Consider the following 22,786-nt stretch of genomic DNA (forward strand, 5'->3'; position numbering starts at 1 on the left):
ATGTCTTTTGTATGATGTTTGACCTATAAGAAATCGAATAAAAACTTGGAAGCAGCTTTACAGATCAATCAATCAAAAGACTGAAATATAACATTACTTTATGATATTAAGTCTAAAATACACAAATCTTTGAATAGAGTTGTTAAACATGTTTGAAATACACTTATAACAAAATCAATTTGAAAATGTTTATTCCCTGAAAGCAAAATTTAAAAGCTGAAAGAAGACAACAACATTGTAGTTACTGAACTCTGAGTGCAATAACTACATTTTTGGGGTCAAGGGTCAAATAAATCGTCATGATTTTTTTAGCATAAAAATGAAGTAGAAATAAATGTCATATCACTGACCTACCTATAACCAGTTTGGCTGGCAAGTTAAAACACGTTAAAAAACTTAACTGCAGTTTTCCTCAGTTTGACCCTTTGCGTAGTGACTGCAGTTAGACTTTGTAGGGCAGTATAGCGTGTTGTGCTCTTATTGTTGTGCAAAAGATTCAGAGCCCTTTCCCAATTAGTGTCCCTGCTGTCCTGCATGTAATATTATTCACCAGAGAGATCCTTCTGTTTTTCTCAATGTTGACCAAAGTAGTAACATTGAAGGCCCCTGAATGGTGCCATATTAGCTACTTTAGGTTAATAGACTTATATATTCTGTGTCATCTTTGTTCTGTATCATACTGCTCAGTAAATCACACCTTGCCATAGTTTATGTATATGACACCTGAATGTGTTTCATAGAGATCTTTCCATCCGATAACATAACTATTATAACTAAAACTGAATATTTTATTAAGGTTTTTTTTCTTTATTCCCACAATTCCATCTATTTTCTGTTGCATCAATAAACACTTGATTATTTGCAATCTAAGTATTTTGCTTTTGTTTTGAAGGCACACTGTCCCCCATTTCCGGGTTTAGTATTGTGTGCAAGTAGTAGCATGACAACAAACGGAGTTTAAGCGGATTATTGACCGAGGAGCGACGCTTATGTGTCCAACATGAAATAGCCTTCCTCCTCTCGGTCTAATAATCTAACATTTGATCCTAATCACAGTCTGAGTGATGAACTGACTGATCACAGAAAAAAGTTTATCCTCTAATACTGTCCTGTCTGGGACAATGGTGACGCATAATAATTTATGCATAATCAGCCTGTGTCCCGTGGCTGTACATGCACATGAACTGCAGGGGCCAAAACCTAAATAATTATGTGTTCAGAAACATATCTTACTCCTTCAGATAAATTAATTCTTGTAAAAACACTAGACTAACCCAACTACCAAACAGTAATTAAATGGGTTCAAATTAGTACAACCTTCAAGCAGTAAAATGCAGCAACAATATTACAGTTTTTCTCAGTGGCTTTAGTGCATTTCTCACATCACTATTAACATTTGCAAAACAGTTAGTTCAACCTCCACAACATTTAGTCATTTGTGCTCATCATAGTAGCAGTTTCTCATTCATTCCAATAAATTAGGCTACAAATGTTTTTGGACAATCATGAAGTGCTTTCATAGAACTCTCTGCTGTTTTATAACATTATAATTTGCTTATGTCATGTCAGTCAAAATTAACTATACTTGTGAATGCTGAATAATCATTCCATATAAAACTAATAGTCCTCATTTCATTGCTCGAGTCATTACATACAATAATGTTGAACTAGTTGTCAAAATCTGTCAAGCAAATTTTATACACTTAATTTTTTTTATTTTTTTTTACTGAAAATGTCTCTAAAATTTAATAATTTCTCTCAGATAAACCTCAGCTTCCACTGATCAGAAGGGCTATGTGAAGCATTAGTTGAACCAATGATAAGCCACTTTATTACGATCACTCAGAGCTGAATCCCATAAACACATAAGCACTTTACAACATATATGAACCAAGCAGGACATAGTGTGTAACAATTCTACAACACTGCAGAGGGTGGATTCGCCACTAGAGGAGAGACTTTCCTCGCTGCATTGCCAGAGATGATATTGGCTGTGATGTAGATGAAACTCTGTGGCTAGAGAGAGAGGAACATTTTTACAGTAATATGTATGTTGTATGTTCAGATCCAATATGTGCTGCAATATTGTTTATAGTTGTGCACAGCTCTACCCAAAGGGAGTTTATGTTTGTTGTAAATAGGGGTCTATTTTTTCTTTTGCACAATGCTGTAAACAAATTAGATTTGCAAAGAGGATATGCAGTAAAAATGTGAAACATACATACTGAGTGTGTTGTACTCAGTTACCTCACTAAATACAGTAATGTGTAACTTTACTGTAGTTTTCAAATGGCTGTGTAAATAGTATAAAGTGCTGTCTGGAGCATTTTCAGGTAGCGTCACCAAGATCTGACTTTTTTGCACTGAAAACATTTACTGAGTAAAGTGTCGTAATGGAAACATGACAGAGACATTTGACTATCTTGTTCATAAACATGGTGTCAGGACTTTTCATCTTGATGACACTGACACTTTCATTGACATGAATACTTGCTTTTGAGGAATGAGCTATCCATTTTGAGCAAGTGACACGCTTTTACAGGTTATCAACTAGGTTTCGCAGTTTGTACTAATTGTTTTGAGAAATGTATTGACTGTTGTGCAAATGTTAAGAGTGATGTGAGAAATGCACCGAAGCGACTGAGAAAACGGTATAATAGTCGTATCCCTTTAAATGCTGATGTGGGCGTGGCCAAAGCATGTCATGTGATTTGATACGGAAGTGGTCTCCATGGCCGGAGACGATCAGACTATCCCAGGCGAGGTAGGTCCACTCTGACAGGGTCCTAATTAAACTTTACCGTCAAAGTAAATCCGGCATAGTCTGCTCAGTGATCGTGTTCGTACTTTGTAGTCCTTCTGGTGCAAACAAAGTCCCCTGCTTAAATCGTGCTGGGGATGGCAAGTGGCAGGTCACGCAGCCAGTGAGGTAAGACAAGTTCACAAGCTAACTGCTGCTAGGCTACACCGGTGGGGTTAGCTAGCCTTACAGCTAGCTCAGCGAGCTCCATACGGTGCACCTGACATTCTGGTTTCCTTTTATTTAACCAAACTTTCAAGCAGAATATCATGTGTTATGATATATGGGCGCAGCGTGAAACAAATTGATATAATGTATGTTGTTTTCAGTGTTGCCTGCGACATAAATAAAAATGTGTTATGACATTTTTATTCCACTCTGCTAACTTTCCCTTTCCCTATGGCTGTGTTTGTGATCTCTGTCAGCAGTGGTGGAATGTAACTAAGTACATTTACTTAAGTACAATTTTGAGGTACTTGTACTTGTCCATTTTATGCATTTACTGCATTTAGAGGCAAATTTTGTACTTTTTACTCCACTACATTTAGCTGACAGCTTTAGTTACTTTTCAGGTTGAGATCTAGCTTAGCTGTAAAACTCCAGTGCATTTTTTAACTTTGAGGATCTAACTTGGCTTCTTGTCTCTGGTAATGTTAATGCTTTGATTTGCTTTTCTGTTTGCTAGTAGTAGTTAAATGAGCCCTATCTTTACAATATTAAAACACTGCTTCCATAAATGCATCAATACAAATAATCTAATATATTTGGATATATAAAACAACCAGAGTGCATAACAAGTACTTTTACTTTTGATTCTTTAAGTACATTTTGATGCTGATTTTGTACTTTCAATAAAGTAAGTTCTGAACGCAGGACTTTTACTTGTAGTGGAGTAATTTCACAGTGTGGTATTAGTACTTTTACTTAAGTAAGAGGCCTAAATACTTCTCCGCCACTGTCTGTCAGCTCCAGTGACTCGTTCCTCAGGCTAAATTAAACAAGTCAAGGTGCCATGCCAGTCCCAGCTATGGCCGAGCCTGTGGTTGATCACCAGAAACGGTTCCAGGCTGCTGTGGATGTCATCCATAACCTACCAAAAAATGGTAAATAGCTGTTAACAGCCATCACATTATGTCAGACACCATGCATAAGAAAGTTTGTTGTCTTTTGCAAGACTGACGCCTCAGGGCTTGGTGATCTGCTAGTTTAGCTGTGATTCACTATTTGTACGGAAATAATCTAAACCAAGCTTTATTTAAAATTTAAATGCAGGTGAGTTAGTGTAGCCAGATGTATCAGACCCTAACAACTACACACTATCTCCTGGGTGTTGCAGGCTCCTACCGGCCGTCCTATGAGGTCATGCTGCGTTTCTACAGTCTGTACAAGCAGGCTGTGTGTGGACCCTGTACAGTGCCTCGACCCGGCTTCTGGGACCCAGTTGGTCGCTACAAATGGTGTGTATGTGTGTGTGGGCTTGTTATGTCCTTGGATTAGGTTCACTGCTGTGTGGGGGACTGGTGGTTTGCGCAGGGAGGACACACCCACAGTTGAATTCAGCCCAACAATGTTGAAGCAGATCAATGGTAGTGAGAGCAACAACTTAACAGACTGGTGACTGTTTGAATTGTGTCTCTCTATGGAGGGGAATACACACACACACACACACACACACACACACACAGTCCTGCCCTTGGTGAAACAAAAAATTGAAGGATGTTTTTATTATTGTCTCTGCACTTTAATCTCTTAATAATGTACTTTATTACCTGTCTTTTTTATCTACTGCTGATTTTAATGTGTCTGAGTTTTCTCTTAGTCTTTTGTTTGTTTTGTTTCTGGTTTTTGTAGGAATTTCGAGATTTATGTATGAAAAGTGCTGTACAAATAACATTTATTATTATTATTATTATTATTATTATTATTATTAATAAAAATAATATTTATTAAGGAGAAGAGTGAAACAGACGCAGTAAAGACTATCACACTCTGCTGAAATTATGGAAAATAAAGGGGAGTGTCTTTCCTCTGCTAGAAAATACCATGCTGTTTATACTTTACATCACAAACCCATTTAAAAATCTTAATTTTTTTATGCTTTAGATTTTGTTTTAAAATGATCTGGCCAGTATAAAAACATTTGCAACATTTTGCATGGAGTTTGTTGTGATGTTCTCTCTGTGGACTAGTTTGTTTTTAGGTTTAAGTCCCAGTTAAGTCAGTTAATCTCCACACAGCCTGAGGCGTTGAGGGCTTTTGCTGAAGATCTACAGCTTCAACCTACAGCAGAGATCTTTTAGGTTGTTACAGGCAACAGCAACATGGCTTTTATATTGCAAGCTGGGACACAGCATGTTGACTTTGCTATATTGAAGTGATCAGAGGTTGTGTTGCACAATATATTGATAGAGAGCTGATGAAATCTTGATCAGACACATGGCTAACACTGAGGCTAATGAGGGGTTGAACTTGATGGACAGTTAGTGACACTTCCTGCCACTTCGGTTCACTTCTAACAGATTAACCCATTTAAGCCGGGAAAGCATTACTGCATTTCTACCATTAAAACCAGGAAAAAGGAAACGTCGTTTTGAAGTATTTGTAGTTTTTCCACCAATTTTCAGTCTCTTGGCCAATGAAATGCATCAGAATACATGTGGGAGTGTCACAATGCAACACGTTGATTTAAAAAAAAAAAAAAACTTTATTGAAGGTTTGGACAAATAAACTCAACTTCTCATGGAAGCCACAGCTATAAGCTCTCAAATACATTTTGAATATCATTTCTATCTGCTACAGAGGCTGAAAAATCTATTATTTAGTAGAAGCGTTGACACTTCTGTTGAATTTCCAGAAAAACTTCAGGTTTTAGGGGGTTATTTTAAAATCCCATAGGTTTTACAGGCATTTTTTCTAGACGTTTTAGGCCTCAAGGGGTTAAGAAGGTGCAAGCAAATCCTTAAGGTCCTTAATAAGCATTTGATCTTTGGCCTTCTGTGGAGCGTACTGCATATGACTGATAAAACATGCACACCTATGATCCTGATTGAAGTGGAGTGAATTAAAATGACAAATTGTGATTGATATTCTCAGGATTGTAAATATAACCTAATGATTTACTCCATTGAAATAAATAAAAAAAACACTGCAAAACAGTGTGTCTAAAAACAAGATAAAAAATGGACAGATAATTTACCTTGACAAGATTTATTAAATTAAGATTATTAAATCTAGAAATAAGCATGTTGAAGGCTTAAAATAAAAAATTAACTCTTAAAACAAGAAACTATCTAACACTTCTAAATCTAAGGTTTTTTTTTATCTTGGTAAGAAACAAATAATTGTCAGTGCACTCTGCTCGGGCCAGTTCATCGCTGCTTGCAGCTTTAATTTATCTTGTTTTAAGAGTTAATTTCTTATTTTAAGAGTACAACATGCTTATTACTAGATTTAATAATCTTAATTTAAGAATTTAAGAAATCTTGTCAAGTGAAATTATCTGCCAATATTTGCTTGAAAATGAACAATTGGACATCAACCAACACGTCGATATCCGCCGATATAATAAAGTGATTAAATAATGGGGTGCACATCACCTCTCTGTTTCACCTTGTTTGTAGCTCATAGAATTGTGAGTGTAGTCTGAGCCCATCTATTTATTTATTTTCTGAATAGGGACTGAAGCTGCTTATATTTTGTGATTTTGTTTGCACAGTGCAGATTGAGTCGTCACATATTGGGCTCCTGTTTTAAGTTAAATTTGAATTTAAGCAGCAGTCTGTAAGGTACATGTAGTTTTATTCAATTTGGGTTTAATTGCTGTACAGTTGCACTTTTCACATGTTCCCAGTGAACACAGGTTATGTTTACTTATTATGTCAAATTGGGAAATTGGCCAAAATTTCCCTGATTTGTGGGTATTAGTTGTGCGGGAAAAAAATATCGGTATCGGTAATCGGCTAAATGAGTTGTAAAAAATCGGCATATCGGCAAAAAATCCAATATCGTGCATCCCTAATTTCTACAAACTTTTAGTGACCAAGCCAACAATGCTGATGGGACAAGGCTTGCCACTAGGATGTGGAGTTTGGCCTTTGAATATGTTCAAACTTGATTTTGGGAAGAACTGACAGCCTGAGTTCTCTGTGTCTTCGAGATGGCTCTGCTTTAAAAAGAGCTTTGTAAATGAAGACGATTCATTAATTGGTTCATTCATTAAGCCCATAAACGCCTGTTTGCCGTACTGTAGCATATGGAAAATACATTGCTGACACACAGACATGCACAGATACACACAGAGAATGTGGGGCGGGACTGATGCAGACAGATAAGCACGTTTCTCTGTCATGCTGGCATTGTTTTGAATGGAGAAGAAGGGTGTAAAAGGTGCACACTGTAGTGAATCGAAACTTGTCAGTCAAAACGGTTTTATTATAATTGAAATGAATATAGCCTAATATAGAAGCCGGCTGCACTTGAGTGAATAGCATAGGTGAGTAGTAAGCTGTTCGGCTGACAGGCAGCACTTAAGGAAAGCTCTGAGGGAAAGCCAGAGCAATACTGAGATCATGTTGCTTATATTTAAGTGCACTTTATTTTTAATTCAGCTAAGTTCACTCATTTCTCTACATCATCAACCCAAAATCATCTAACCCTTTATACAGATTTGACTTTAAAGATAATTTTATCCTTTCTTCCATGACTGTCATCATCACACATTGATAAAATGGTCACATGGTTTCAGCTTTCCAGTCATTTGTGCCATTCAGAGACTGTTTAGGGGCCCCAGTATGCAGGAATGTTCAAATAGAATAGGTAAAAGTAACACATTTACACAGCATGAGAAAAACTTGGAATTTGGTAAAACTTGGATGTTTTTCCCTTTTGTAGTGATATTTAGCCTTCTTCCTGTGAACATAGCATGTCACATATCGTCACACTGTTAAAATAATCGCCTATGTCATTTTTTGTCAAATTTGTTTTTTTTTTTGCCTAAATCATCTCCTCTCGACTCCGGCCACCTATGGTAAAATCACCTACATCCTCAGTTGATCAGATCATGTGATTTTACCCCTTTAAGATAATGGCCTATGTCAAGTGTGTGACTTAAGCAGATTTATTATGCCTAAGTCAATATAAAATGTGACTTAGGCAATTTTTTGAACATGCCTTTGTGACTTAAGCAAGATATGGTAACACTTTATTTTGAAGGTGTCTACATAAGAGTGACATGAGCGTGTCGTAAACATGACATGGGATGTGTTATGAACATTAATGACATTTTGAAGTAACATTAATGCTCATGATACCTGTCATGTCATGTTTCTGACAGGCTTGTGTGACTCTTATGTAGACACCTTCAAAATAAAGTGTTACCATATCTTGCTTAAGTCACAAAGGCATGTTCAAAAAATTGCCTAAGTCATTTATTTCTCTTAAATTACATAATTTACACACAGTGTTATTACTATGCCAATAGCCATCCTTGGTTACATCCTTTTTGAGTGAAATGATCAATAAATGTCATATGTTACACTTTTGGTGAAGTTTTTTGTGTTTCCTGCAAAACTTGAAAAAATGAGTTAGGCGATTATTTTAACAGGGTGACGACACGGTACCAATGGATTCCTTAGGTTGTCTACGTTCATACTTTTCAATTAAAAATGTATATATTTGTTCATTTTAGGGACGCCTGGAGACGCCTGGGAGAGATGAGCAGTGAGAGTGCCATGGCAGCTTACGTGGATGAGATGAAGAAAGTAGCGCAGGAGGTACATGACAGCTGATGTCATATATGTATTCCAATATAACGTACGTTCATCTAAAATTTGTGCCATGATACACATACTGCAGATGAAAAAAAAATCCTATTTGATTTTAATTAATGTCCCCAATAAATGAATACCCAGGGACTTGTAATTAGCATTCCAGTGATCAATAAAGGTTTCCAATGACGGCGCAGGTCATCGACACCATGCCCATGAATGAGAAAACGGCCTCGCTCTTCCACCACTTCGAGCCTCTCTACGTGGTGATTGATGACATGCCGCGGCCCCCAGAGTCCCTGCTCACACTCACAGAAGGTTGGTGACCCTGAGGCCTCTGAACACCACTCACTGAACAGCTGATTTTTGCTGTGAGACGATGATAATATTTAATTAGAAATTATGTCTGATGAATTGACCAGTGCTTTAGCATAGGATGACAGTCTGGAGTCTGACTGTTTGTAATACACTTCACATACAGTACATTAATATGTTGTCTATAAGTGTTTGTGTGACGTCATGTTTAAAGGTTTTAGAAATCATCACTGCAACAAAGACACATTTATAGGCAAGGGGTTAACTGGTATTTGCAAAGTTTTTAGTCTAAAACAGTGATGGGCAACTTAAATGCTGGAGGGGGCCACAATTTTTCATTGACACTACCACAGGGCCACATATAGGACCGTGCACTTAACCAGATATGATGAAACTGCAATTTTAAATATGTTTACAATGCAGTAACTTAACATATTTCATGCTCAAATGCATGTATAACAGTATAAATAGGAATACAAAAGGTTTGAAGCAAATAAAAAATAACCACTTACTGTGATTTCTTTTTTTTTCAGTGCAGAACAACATTAATTGCAAGAAGTAATTTTGTGCATTTTTACACTGCACTTTATAAGCTTTCATGCTCAAATGCATGTAGTTGTACTGAGGGCCACTTCAAGTGAGGGTGCGGGCCGTATGCGGCCCCCGGGCCTCCAGTTGCCCATCCCTGGTCTAATAGCACTAACAAGGCTTTGAATCAGCTTTTAATCATTTATTTGTTCATGTGCCACAAATGAACGTAACCCTTGTGTAGTCCTCCTGTCGACTATGCACTCCTTCTTGAGGACCATGGGTGTGATTCTTTTTTTATTTCTGCTGCCATCCAAAAATGTACAATGCTTTCAAAACATAACTTTGACCAAAACTTGACATAACCTACTATGTGCATTCCCATCAAGAAATTATTTCACTAAAACTATTGAACAAAAAAATCAGGTTTTATTACTTTTTTTTTCTCTTGAAATGAGGCCTAACTTTGTATATTTGACTCAAATTCACCAATAGTGAAAAAAATATGAAAATTATATATCAATTTGTTGGTCATGAGTTGCCTTAAAAGGTGAAAAAAAAGTTGTTAATAATTTTTTTCTACATTTCGTAAAACCAGTCTAATGTGGGTCCTTTTTGACCCCCGAGGACCATGGGTGCTATAAAAATGTATAAAACACGTAAAAATGTATGAAGAAAGTTGAAATGTATTTTATCTATAAAGGATACAGAGGGGCACATATGCTGAAAATTTTTCTGAAAAGCAATTGTATGAAAGTCACCCTATATTAATGGTATGATGAAAATTATTTGGGGTCAAAAAGGAAATATAAACATCAGGAAAATTAAAGTGCTGCATATACTTTTGTCAGTCAGCAGGACTTGATGGTGCACTAATGATGCAGGATGACACCCTGTCAGTCTGTATAACCCTATGTTTATGTCTTGATTGTAAGAAGTCAGTGTGAAAAGGAACCAATGTTACCTTTTTTCCAACTTGGTCCAGAACAAGTGAACTGAACTAAAAGTGTGAAAGAGTCTAAGAGTCTTTGTCTGTTACTGCAGGTGTAAAAGGCAGTGAGCATGCTGACAGGCCAGCAGCTGTGAAGGTTGAGGATGAGGAGCAGGGCCCTGAAGAAGATTCTGCAGATCCACATCAGGAGTTCAACCTGTCTGAGGTTATAGACCTCACTGCCAACACCATCACTAATGGTATGTCAAGGATGGAGCTCGACCGTCGAGAACACACTCCACTCACACTACACCTACACTCAGCCGTCTGCTTGTTGGAACTACAGGGGTCTGCACCAGCATTTTCATTACATTTAGGGCATCTTCAGTCATGGCTCTCTGTACCCAGCAGGACGGACTGCAGACCAGTAACGTTTCCACCTTTTATTCAAGGTGTCTGGGATGCATTTAAACTCTTTTGGCTCATTTCAGATGCATTCTCGGCATATATTAAAGAAAGATTAGGTTTGTAAATATTTACAGTCTGCCTTGCTGTTATTCTGTGTTGTTCTGTCTGCTGTTACACAATCTGTCAAAGTAAAGCGCTGGGGTGGTACTTTAAGAGATATTTCGCATTTTTTGACGTGGGGTTGTATGAGATAATTGCCCATTCTGTGTATTACCTGCAGTAGTTGTTTTAGTTTGGAGATGGAGACAAGCTCCAGGCAGAAAACAAATGAATGTATTTCTGCAGATGGGGACTGACACAAAACGTATTTTAACCATCTAAACAAAGGCCTACCCTAAAAAAATTAAACGTTTATATGTGCATTATATTTAGAATATGTCCACCAATTTTTGTTGCTATTCACAATTGTTTAATTTGGCACTACTTTTCCTGAACCATAGAACTCAACTGTATTCTTATGCAGTAGAAGTGCACATATGCGTAAGAACTTTGAAGTTCTATGGTTGAGAAAAAGTAGTTCCAAATGAAACTGCTGTGGAAAGCAACAAAAATCGTTATTATATATATAATATATTTTAAATATAGTGTATGTTGTTTTAAGATGCAGTTCCTATAATGATCTCGTATAGAATTGACTAATAATTCGTTTTTCAAACACCATAAGGCATGTTTCCACTGAGTACTTTTTGGAAAGAGTGTTTTGGCTCCGTTCACTAGTTCAGGGGTTCCCAAACTTTTCCATGCCAAGGCCCCCCAAATAGCATTAGCTTCTGGCCGGGGACCCCCAAACCCACCGACAATGCTACAAAAAAACAAGTCCTCCACGGCAGGGCTGTTGGTCTTCTCCTTTGGTCTTTTTGTTATCAAAAACCTGTCCATTTTGCGCTAGCTAGCTACACGCTAGCTTGAGGAGCAGAGCAGCTTGATAACAACGGTCTACACAGATTATGATGTCGTCATGCCGAATTTGCAGCTGAACTTGAGAATCCGACGATTACGGCAGTTTACGTATTGTACGGTTCAGGACAAATGGTTATTAAAAAAATAAAATAAAAAAATAAAAAATATTTTTTTTTTTTTTTTTTTTTTTTTTTCTCATCTTCCCTCCAATTTTCTGAGGCCCCCCTAGCGCCCCCTGGCGGCCCCCACTTTGAAAACCACTGCACTAGTTAGTTTCCCTCGGCCTCTCTTCTCATACAGGAACTTTTGTAGCAGCTAACCAACGTTGAATGTGACAACAGACCGACGCGGCAAGCAGTGTTGCCAACTCAGCAACTTTGTCACTAAGTTTAGCAACTATTCAGACCCCTCTAGTGACGCTTTTTCAAAAAAACGTCAAAGCATCAAATCTAGCGATTTTTCTGGTGTTATTGGAGACTTTTGGAGACTCGTTCCTACTCTTCTTAATGAGTAGCGCCGTCCCAAAGCACTCACAAGCGGCCCAGTCCTCCCGCAGTGGTCTCTCCCAGCTGCAGTCAGCAGAGCAGGAGATGTTAACCCCTCAGCGTCCAGTTTGCAAATGAATCACGCATACACAAAATCGCCGATACCTGAGCCACTAACCGGTGGAGTTGGGCGGATCCTCTCTCCCAAGCCACACCCATAGCGACTCTCGAGAGGGAAAAGTACCTTATGAAAACACGCCTATAGTTAATAGACTATTCTGCCTTCTATAAATTAAGCTCGTCTGATAAACAAAATGCTTGTGCTCCTACAGACTCTGGTGTGTGTGAGGGGTTGGCTTTGACCAGCGACTCAGAGAGCGAGATCTTCTGTGACTCTGTGGATTCAGTAGAGCAACTCGGCGAAATCAAGGTAGAACTGACTCGCTCCTCAGACAGGTGGAAGCAACACGTGTGGCAATATTCAGAGCAAATTAACATTACTCTTCCACTTTATACCAAAAAAAAGAAGTCTATTTCAAAGATTGATTTTCCTTCACAGATTCCAGTTGTCAAGACCAATGGTTTCCACAACGGCCACGGGTCCTTGGAGTCTTCTCCTGTTGTGAGCCAGCAGCTGGAAGGCCGTCTGGAAGTCAGACAGGTGGGAGCAGGTCAAGGTGGAGAGGGGGCCGAGGATGGGAAGGGTCAGGATCCCAACAGAAGGAGTCGAGACAATAGGCGGGAGGGTTCCTACCACAACTGGAGAGAACGTAAGCACCACTGTCATGAAAAGAGACATTATTGTTCAATTATTAGTAATGAGGAAATGGCTTTTACAGAAAGTTAATTTTGCTCTTCTACCTTTTGCATGACGGCCATCCTCACTTCACACTTACTGTGACTGTATGTAATGAGGCTTCAAGTAACCCGTTATGGTCTGTAGGTGGTGTTCCTCAGGGCAGTCCAAGGTGGGGGGCCCAGGGCGGCGGTGGAGGAGGGGCCGGACGGGCAGGAGGTGACGGTTCAGAGGGCGGAGCTGACAGGCTGCACGATGCCCAGCTCCAGCAGCAGATCATTCTGGCCCTACGGAGGCTCAGAGAGGACATGAGGAGTGTGATGGAGAGGCTCGAGGTGGTGGAGAGGCTCGCTGCCACACATGTAAGCACAACATCACATTTGTTCTTTGTTAATAGCAAAAGGGTTGGATTTCTAAACATTTAAACCAACCATGTGTTTTTACTAGGGCCGGGACTCGATAAAAAAAAAAAAAAAAATGTTCACATGGATTTTTAGTATACCATTGAATAATGACTGAATACATAAGCTTAAGCAACAAAAATATTGTTGTTTTTTTTCAAGTCCAACAGACCAGTGCAATTTTTGCCATTAAGTGTAGCAATAGCATATTTATAAATATAGTACATTTCAGAAATTTAGGTAGCCTATAGGTAGGTAGACCTTCTGTAAACTATAATACTTTGTTTTTTTAAGTAAAACACAATCCACGCTAGCTACCACACTAGCCGCTAGCTGCTATATGTTTTGTATTGAGGTGATACTTGAGGCTGGATGTGCTGCGGTGATATGTGAATTCCTTGTTGCATAGCAACACAACCATGCTCTTATCGACGCTTCCATCCGTTGGTTTTTTGTAACAAAATGTCCCATCATCGTATGCATGCAGAAATATTTGAATACATTAGATGAAAATAACATTTTACATACATTTGTACTGCATGCGACTAGCATAGACTTGTGGTTAGCCATAGAAAACTAAAGTAGAACTTTTTTCAGAGGATGAGAATCCCCTTCCCCATGCTATAGTGTCATATATATCAAGGTCATAAAACATTATTTCCTAAAACTGCTGGTCACTAAAGTTTTGATCAAACAAACGGGAGGAAATGCAGGAAGTGCATTTGTTGGGGACTATTTTCAGCAGCCCATTAATCTACATTTGGTGCTATTATTTGGGTCAACAGGACCGTGTATGTTATGGATATGTATGGTGTAGGGGCATGTCAGCCAGTTGATGTGTTTTTATTCATTTTTGGACAACAATGAAAGAGAATATCATATGACTTGCTCTTTAAGCTGCCTTCAGTGCTCTGAAGCTCACTGTTTTTTTTTCTGTTACAGGCCCAGAGTTCAGAGTGGAGGCCATGTCTACAGTGTGCAGCCGCAGCTTCAAAACAGCAGGTAAGAGAGAAGCAGAATCTCAGCTCATGTCTGCTACATATTCTGAAAAGTAGTGTTCTGCAGTCTAGTGTAGCGTTACTACACTGTTGACTCTGTTCCTGAACCTGCTGAACTTAAGGAAACGTCTCTAAACCAACCGCTGAATCTGAGCTAGGGCTGGGCGATATGGACCAAAAGTCATATCCCGATATATATTGAGGCTGAATATCGATATACGATATATGTTGATTTTTTTTTTTGTTTTTGTTTATTTAATTGAACATAAATACTGTATAACAGGAGTACCTTTTTTTTTTTTTAATCAAAGCTCCATAAAGTGCACATTTGAATAAAAAAATATCTTAAATAAAAATAGCCTATGAAATAAAGTAGCAGTAATCTTTTTCTGATATATGTATATTATATGAGAAAAGAATAACGAACATTACAAAGAACAGAATATGACAAACCCTAGTAAGGGCAGCATTTATATAAAAAAAAATATATTTTTAACTATATCGATATATGTGCTGCCCCCGCGACCCGGCCTGGGATAAGCAGAGGAAAATGGATGGATGGATGGTCTAATTCCATATCACATTTAAAAATATATTTATATTTTTTTTCTATGGATATATCTCCCAGCCCTAATCTGAGCTATCTTGTAATAGCTGTTTATGGCACACTGTAAATATGGAGTGAAAGATGTCAGCTGTTAAGTTACAGTAAAGCAGCGGTCCATCTCTGGTTTTAACTGGCCTGTTTGTGTATTGTTACCACATGTTCTTTGATCAATAATGACATGTTTCTTTGTTTTCTCTCAGGAGGAGAGGTGGTGGCTGTTCGACGTGTCGGGTCAGACGGTCCTCCTCTTCCTGTTGTGGCCGTTCGTCGCTCAGGGTCTGGTCCACCTGCTGAGGAAAGCCCAGAGGAGAAGTCGCATATCTTCATGAAGTTACCTGACGAAGACCTTCAAATGCTCACCTTTAGAAACCCACTGGTGCAAGAAGTTTAATTTGTACAGCAGAAAGGATTAAATCCAATACGAAATAATCGAAAGCTTCATCCTCCTCGGGTCCTTGCACTGAAACGAGGGATATACGTTTGTGGACTTTGATTGGAGAGGGATGTATCTGGTTGTGTTGTACACTTCAGGATCCAGAAATCCCCCTCACACACTACAGCACACATCTTTTATTTAAATTATTCAAATAGAATTAGCTGGCTTGTGTTGGGCAGCAGGGAGCAGATATACAGATATAGTCTTGACCAAACCTGGATATGTGCTTATAGTCATGGAAAAAAATGATTAGACCACCCTTGTTTTCTTCAATTTCTTGTTCATTTTAATGCCTGCTACAACTAAAGGTACATTTGTTTGGACAAATATAATGATAACAATAATAATAGCTGATAAGAGTTTAATTTAAGAGCTGATATCTAGACAGTTCCTATGGTTTTCTTGATATTAACCAAAATCATTACAAGAAAACCATGGAGAATGTCTAGATCAGTGATTCCCAACAGGGGGGCCCATGGATACATCGTTTTGTAGTATTTGTAGTTTTTTCCACCTATTTTCTGTCTCTTGGCCAATGAAATGCATCAGAATACATGGACTGTCGCAATGCATCATGGGACTTTTCCAGAACTGAAATCATTGGCGGAAGACGACTATAGCGGAGGGAGCTCAGATATAACAGCTATAAGCTCTCAAATACTTTTTGAATTTAATTTCTATCTGCTCCAGAGGCTGAAAAATATATTATTTAGTAGAAGCGTTGACACTTCTGTTGAATTTCCAGAAAAACATCAGGTTTTAGGGGGTTATTTTAAAATCGCCCAGAGGTTTTACAGCCATTTTTTTTTTTACAGGCGTTTTAGGCCTAAATGGGTTAAAAGTTAAACTCTTAACAGCTATTTTTGTTAACATTGTATTTTTCCAAACAAATGTACCTTTAGTTGCACCAGGCATTAAAATGAACAAGAAATTGAAGAAAAAAGGTGGTCTAATAATTTTTTCCATGACTGTTTACGGATCATGAGCCTGAGATACTGATAAGCCTGAATCAAACATTTGGATTAGATTAAGTGAGTGAGACATGGTGTACATTCACCATATTTCATTTATATTTGGGTTTTGCTACCATAGGATCTTTTGTAATGTATACAGATTATGATCGTTGTCAAGAACAGCATAATGCAGCCTAAGTATCAGCTTTCAGTGGGAAGGAACTGCACTGGTGTCTTAATTAAAGTCATGTAGTTGTAATAATGTCTGACTCTCTATTGGCTGAGACATCTGTCTTGTCATCGTAATCTTTCCGATCTGATTCCTGACCTCAGATTATTTCAGTGTATCCTTTGACTTATATTTAAGTCTTACAGTGAAATGGTCTCCAGTGCTGCGGTGCTCCGTCTCAAACGACATTAATGCATCTAGAATACAACTTCTGATTACAGTGGCACTTACTCATTTTGTAGATCCACTGTCAATGTCAACAACATAATCGGATTGTTTCGCACACCTGTGGACTCGTCATTTCACTTGATCATCAGATTAAACCTGGAGTCACAATCGACAAGTGTAATTGAGGCTTTTGTCACCAAATGATTGAGAGAACTGATTTCAAACTGCCCTGTAATTAACAGTCATGTATGATATTAATGCATGAGCTCATATTAAAAATCTATATTGAATACAAGATTGTGTTGTGTCAAGTCTTCATGGCAAATATTAATCATTTTACCAGAACAGCTAACATGTTACTATATATTGTGAATTTAATGCAAGTGTAAATCAAGTTACAGTACACTTTTTGAATAAAAACCTTTTTTTTTAACACTACGCTTCTAATGCACAAGATCATTTTTGACTGATGTTGTGCAATTAATTTACCAATCACCAATTTAAAACCTGACAAAGAAGACACAAATATTAACTATCCTATTTTGTTAAATTGGTGTTTTTCCAATGGAAATTATTATTTGGTGGCTCTAATTAGTCTCAAATGGTAAAATATCTGATTTTCCAATGTAATCTGATGGTTCTAACAACTCTTTTAAAGTTAAACCTTAAAAATAAGACAAACATAGTTACACATATACTCAAATTGTTAATTTAGTGTATCACTTTTTGCATCACTACGCTTCTAATGCAGGTCATTTTTGACCATGTGTGTAAACTTGATGTAATAATACAAAAAATGTTTTTCTTCAAGTATTAAAGGAAAAAAGGATATAACTATCAGTTATTCAAATGAAATGCAGATAATTTTTGACCCATGTTGTACATTAGAAGGTGTTTATATGTTGTGCATCAAAGGGTTAACTGATGTTAGTATCTGAGATGACTGACAGATGGACATTTTTGAAGTCTCATTAGAGATTTACACATACTGCTATCTCTACATTCAGCTTGCTGTGATGATTGTTACCCTGCCGGAGGTTCATTCACATTCTAATTCATCTACCCGTATGTGAATAAAGACATAAACACAACCCAAGAGTCCAAAACAAATAATTTAATATATTATGTATAATAATTATATACACAGGTTAACTTAACAAGGCTTTGTACAACTGTTACAAAATTGGTCCACGCACAGTCACCCACGTACATAAAGTACATGCACAAGGGCACAGGTAGAGAGAGAACAGACTGAGTCTAGATATGATTAAGACAAACATGGAGTCTGGTTGGATGACAGTGGTTGGCAGTACAGTTTGGTTCAGCTCCATTTTTTTCAGACTTATTGAAACTAAAGTTTTGTTAATGACAGCAAAAATACAGAAAAATTGTGAAAAGGAAAAAATGCAAAAATATCACTCAGGTAAGACTGTGGTTTTGGATTTAAGGAGGTTATTCATTCACTTTCAACTGCTCCCATGGCAATACTCTTAGTAACACTAATAAAATGTATAAACTGGAGCCTCGCTGCACTAAGTGCATAGCTTCTCTTGGGTTCTCTCTTGGCTCCATACTGCTGATATTGTAGAATTACCCAAATAGAAAAAAAAATTTGGCATAACTTCGCATAGCTGCCTTGAACACTTTGCTCTTCAGAATAAACAGGCGTTAGTATCCTCAAAGCTCTGGCCCTCCGCCCCTTACACACTAGACACAAACAGGGAAGCACAATAGGCTTGTGTTGAACACTTAAAGTTGCATATTCTTATATGTCACTGACCCCATGCACACATTTTTTCATCCACAGAAGCTTTGGCATAATGCCCAAGTCACATCATCCAGAATGAGTGAGTCATTTTGCTCCCACGGATCATTGAAGGTCCCTGTAGATCCACAGGAGGCTTTGGAAGAGCTCGTAAAGGGCTGAGAAGTAAACTGAAGCGTGGTTTCCTCTGAATATGTGTACTGTGCTGTGCTCAGGCAAGCAAGTCTGCATATGTGATATTTGCCCATGGTGTTGTCAAAGACATAGTTAATAAAAACCAGTAGGGGGAGACACCAGCATGTACAGTTTGCAATAATAAAAACACACGGCCTGCTGAAGTCTTTGCTGGTGAGGGTTAGTTGTAACAGCAGCAGCTCGGCTTTGGACTTAAATCTCAAATGTCTGTTATGGCTTTCTCTCTTCTTTTAGAAATTAATGGTAAAGCCCCTGTTTAGGATTTAAAAACTCCTTACTTTGGTACCACCTACTGGCTGTATCACGACTATTTTCACTGAGATTGTTTCAATTGCCTACAAACTGCATCTGATTATAGTATCTATCATTCAGATAGTTAGCTGTTTTTCATTTAGGTGATTTAGTTTTATTGACATTTTAGGATTACTTCCCAGAGATATAGAAAAACCCTGGATTTCTCCCTATAAAGGAAATCCCTCACATGCAGCCATTTCAGCGTGTTGTTGTCGTGACTTAAAGAAGGAGAGAATTGTTCTTGGGCATTTAGTTGTAACGTAAGGATAATCGTCTGCATTCAAATCCGTCTGAACACTGCTCTGCAATTGATTTCTTGATACTGAGGTCTTCATATTAGATTTTTAGATTAGAAGTTTTACTTGCAGATTTGCATTCTGTTTCGGTCACTTAATCAAAAAAAAAAAAATTGCCAAGCAGCTAAATACACACAGTGAATTGTCATATTAGCCTGAAAAGTTATTGGATGAAACCACTTCATGTAACAAGTGTATCCAGTTATTTTGCTGTAAAGAACTGGTCATACGGCAAGATTTGGTGTAAGTACTTAAGTAAATCCTTAAAACTTCAATATTTCAATTTGCAATGATGATCAGTCGCAAAGTAGTGCTGATCTTTTACAGAAAAGAGAATTGGAGATGTTGAGAACAGTGGGAGCTACTGTACTTTATTAGCTGTGTTGCACCTCATCTGCGAGAGTAAAATGCTGCACATACTCTGTGAACCTATTAACGACCTAACTGTGTGTTATTGTGTGTTAGCATGTTAGCTTGCCAGCTTCAGCAGTTCACCAACTAACCCTTGGAAGTCAACACCATCCTACCAAGCTTCTAGCACCACCTATTTCACCTATTGTTGCTGTGCCTTAATAAAGGCAGTTTAGGTTGGAATATATCTGCAACAGATATGTGGAACCATTGTTTGTGAACATAAAAGCTTAACACCACAGGATCCCAGAGATCTTTTTCCTGAGAAATGTGATCAGATTTTGGTGAGACTTTCCCAGAAAGAACAGGATCTCAATTTGCCGTATTCAGCCTAAATGTTCTTTTCAAAATATATTATACTGACATTGATAGTTACATCAACAGTTATTTTGTAAGTGAAGGATTAAAGATGAATAGCTTCAAAAGGAGTTGGATCGTAAAAAATTGTATTTTTCAAATGAAGATTACCAAATTTTGAAATGAAACTCCAAAGCGGCACGTAATGTTAAAGAATTCCTTTACCATGACATCATGTCTTCAACTGCAGTGTCTAAAGAAAGCCAAGAGGGAGTCTTGAGACAACAAAGATCCCTAAAGCAAGATGGCGGACACTTAGCTTTAGAAGCAATGCTAAAGGTTATCCAGTGTTTGTGAGTAACGGCCAAGAACTTAGTGCTGCATTAGAAGATCAAACTGTTAAACCACCACGGTATGACGACGCCACGCTCTCGTCTTGTCTCGTGGGTCCAGGCCTGATCTCCTCAGAACTACAGTGTGAGATCCTGGGGAGCTTTGATCTACCCATCCCGAAGAAGAGGAGAGAGGGGAAGACTCCTGGGCAAGACGAGGGAGGTGTTCCATTTGCTGAATTAACCCAGGACCTACAACAGATCCCTGAGGAACCCCAACACATCCATGCTGCGCGGGAGTTCCCTCAACGACTCTGACCACCTCCACCCTGTCTGCTCGCCATCCTCTGACTCTCTCCTCGTTCGTGCACAGCTCAAGGTCCAGATTCATGGAAACAGCCCTTGTCCTCCCACCTCTTGTCTTCCTGTAGCGCACTGGCACTGACTGGTTCCAGTCTGCCTGTTGGGTCCCGTAAAAGCTAGAAGAATGGTTGGGAAGCCTGGTGGGGCAGATCCAGAAAGGGGCTGTAGGGTGTCCTCTAGGGGTTGGGGTACGGGGGCTCAAATGGGAAGGAGGATTTGCCACCGTTGGGGGTCTTGGGTATGTAGCATTGACCTGATGGTGTGAGTAGAGGGCGCTGTTCGGACGAGGTTGCGTGGCATTTCCTGGCAAGGTCATTCTGCGCCTGGTCTCCTTTTTGGAATTTCTTGCACCATTGCCTGTTCTGTTCCCTGGATCCTTTTCTGCCTCTTCCTCTGCAGCCTTTCCCTCTCCATTCAATGCATCTTTTCTTTCACTGGTCTCTCTAGCTTTAACCCCAGTTTCTTTTTCATCCCATTTTTCTTTTTTATTAACGGTATGTTCTTTGTTGATTGCCTTTTCCTCTCTCCCATCCTCTGCCTCCTCCACTCCCCCTTCTTCTGCTCCCCCTAAGTTGCTGGTCTTGACTGGCTCATGATCGGAGTCCTCGTCTGCACTGCCGCCCTGTTGGTGGGTACTGAGGGATTTTTTACGTTTGCGGGTCACAGCAGAGATGATGGACTTGGGCAGGAAGTCCCTAGCATTCAGGTCCTTCTTGGAGAGTGAAGAAAGCTGAAAGATTCAGATTCCAGTCAGGCAATGGTCACACTTCATATTCCATGACTCTCTCACAGTTAAAAAAAAAAGAGGGTTCTTGCTTACCTTTGACTTAAGTGAATCGCTGGTGGTGGAATCTATTTGAGAGGAGAGAGGAGAGAAGAGAAGAGATATGGATTAAAACCATGTCATCACTGGACAGTGGTGGTAGTAATGTTAGGAGTGGTGCAAAGGTGTGATATCTGCCTAATCATAGCACACACTACCAGCACTGCAATCTTTCAGGAGAACTCTAGCCATTATTGAAGGATTCGTCTTTAAAATCAAGCAAGCAAGTGCAGTTTTCTCTGCTTTTACTTTAAGTCGCAAAAATGCCTAGAATTCACCTTTAACATCAGCAAGTAGGGGCGTTACGGTACACAGAAGACACGGTTCAGTTCATACCCAGTTACAAGACACGGTTTGGTATAGTTGAGGGCCCTTGCAATGTTAACAAAAGTGAAAAATAATTTGTTTAATGGGGTCTTGGTCCATGTTAGACCCTTCCAACAAGTGTCAAGGCAATTGGGCCGGCATTTTTCTGTAATCCTGCTGACAAATAAACATCAAACAAGTCATAATAGGCTGAAAAGAGTCTCTTATTCTATGAAATTGTGTCCCAGAGTGACTCAAACGTCTGGTTGATGCTAGACAAGATCTAATACAAGACTCTCTCTGTTGCTGTTGTAGTGTCGATGTCGATCCCATAGGCAGGTCTTCCAGTGCTGGCTAATCAGCTTGTTTAGCTTACATTAGCACATGTTGCTAACAGTGTACGGCTGAAAGTTTCTGGGCAGAACTTGAGCGTGTGAACTTCCACATTATGTGGATCAACCTACATACCGTGTATTCTGCGTGCAGATGCATGCACTGGACCGTGACGCCCATACCGTGATGGTTTGGCAAAAATACACCAACTGTTACAGCCCTATCAGTAAGACAGAGGAATGAAGGTACATTGGTGGAACACTAAGACTAATGAGGGAAAGAAATGAATGGGTAAATGAATCCAAATGCAATAGAAACACCAAACACACAAGGAGGAAGACCTGGTCCTACCGAAGAGGCTGATCCACTGTCTCAGCTATTGAAAAAGGGTGCAGAAAGGTTGGGAAAAAAAGATAAAGTGAGAAAAAGTTGGAAACATTTCGAGTGTACACAGGTAGAAAAATAACAGCTGGAGGATTATAAAGATCTAAAGGGAAGGAAAGACTGAGCTGAGTGACCAACTGGTAGCATTAGGAGTACAGAAAATAGAGAGTTTAGAAGCTTTTGATGGCATTAGTCATCCTCAGCTGC

General features: G+C 38.8%; 2 protein-coding genes across 3 annotated transcripts in view; one reads left to right on the plus strand and one right to left on the minus strand.

Annotated features, from left to right (window-relative positions):
* The first annotated feature begins 2,730 nt into the window (after positions 1-2,730).
* Positions 2,731-17,075, plus strand: acbd4 (acyl-CoA binding domain containing 4). Its single transcript, XM_059325247.1, has 11 exons — positions 2,731-2,929; positions 3,767-3,903; positions 4,137-4,257; positions 8,487-8,571; positions 8,763-8,883; positions 10,453-10,599; positions 12,525-12,622; positions 12,752-12,962; positions 13,136-13,350; positions 14,332-14,391; positions 15,195-17,075. Exons 2-11 carry the CDS (start codon positions 3,813-3,815, stop codon positions 15,321-15,323), a joined length of 1,278 nt encoding a protein of 425 aa, XP_059181230.1. The 5' UTR covers positions 2,731-2,929; positions 3,767-3,812; the 3' UTR covers positions 15,324-17,075.
* A 798-nt stretch (positions 17,076-17,873) lies between these two features.
* Positions 17,874-22,786, minus strand: part of LOC131959308 (rho GTPase-activating protein 23-like) — a 38,017-nt gene continuing 33,104 nt past the window's right edge. For both annotated transcript variants that reach the window (XM_059324469.1, XM_059324468.1), the window contains exons 23-24: positions 21,554-21,585; positions 17,874-21,463 (exon numbers count right to left, since the gene is read on the minus strand). In XM_059324469.1, the coding sequence (XP_059180452.1) occupies positions 20,438-21,463; positions 21,554-21,585 (1,058 nt within the window). In that variant the 3' untranslated portion in view covers positions 17,874-20,437. The remainder of the gene's footprint in view (positions 21,464-21,553; positions 21,586-22,786) is intronic.

This window comes from Centropristis striata, chromosome 21 (assembly GCF_030273125.1).
Source record: "Centropristis striata isolate RG_2023a ecotype Rhode Island chromosome 21, C.striata_1.0, whole genome shotgun sequence".
In the NCBI taxonomy this organism is placed as follows: domain Eukaryota; kingdom Metazoa; phylum Chordata; class Actinopteri; order Perciformes; family Serranidae; genus Centropristis; species Centropristis striata.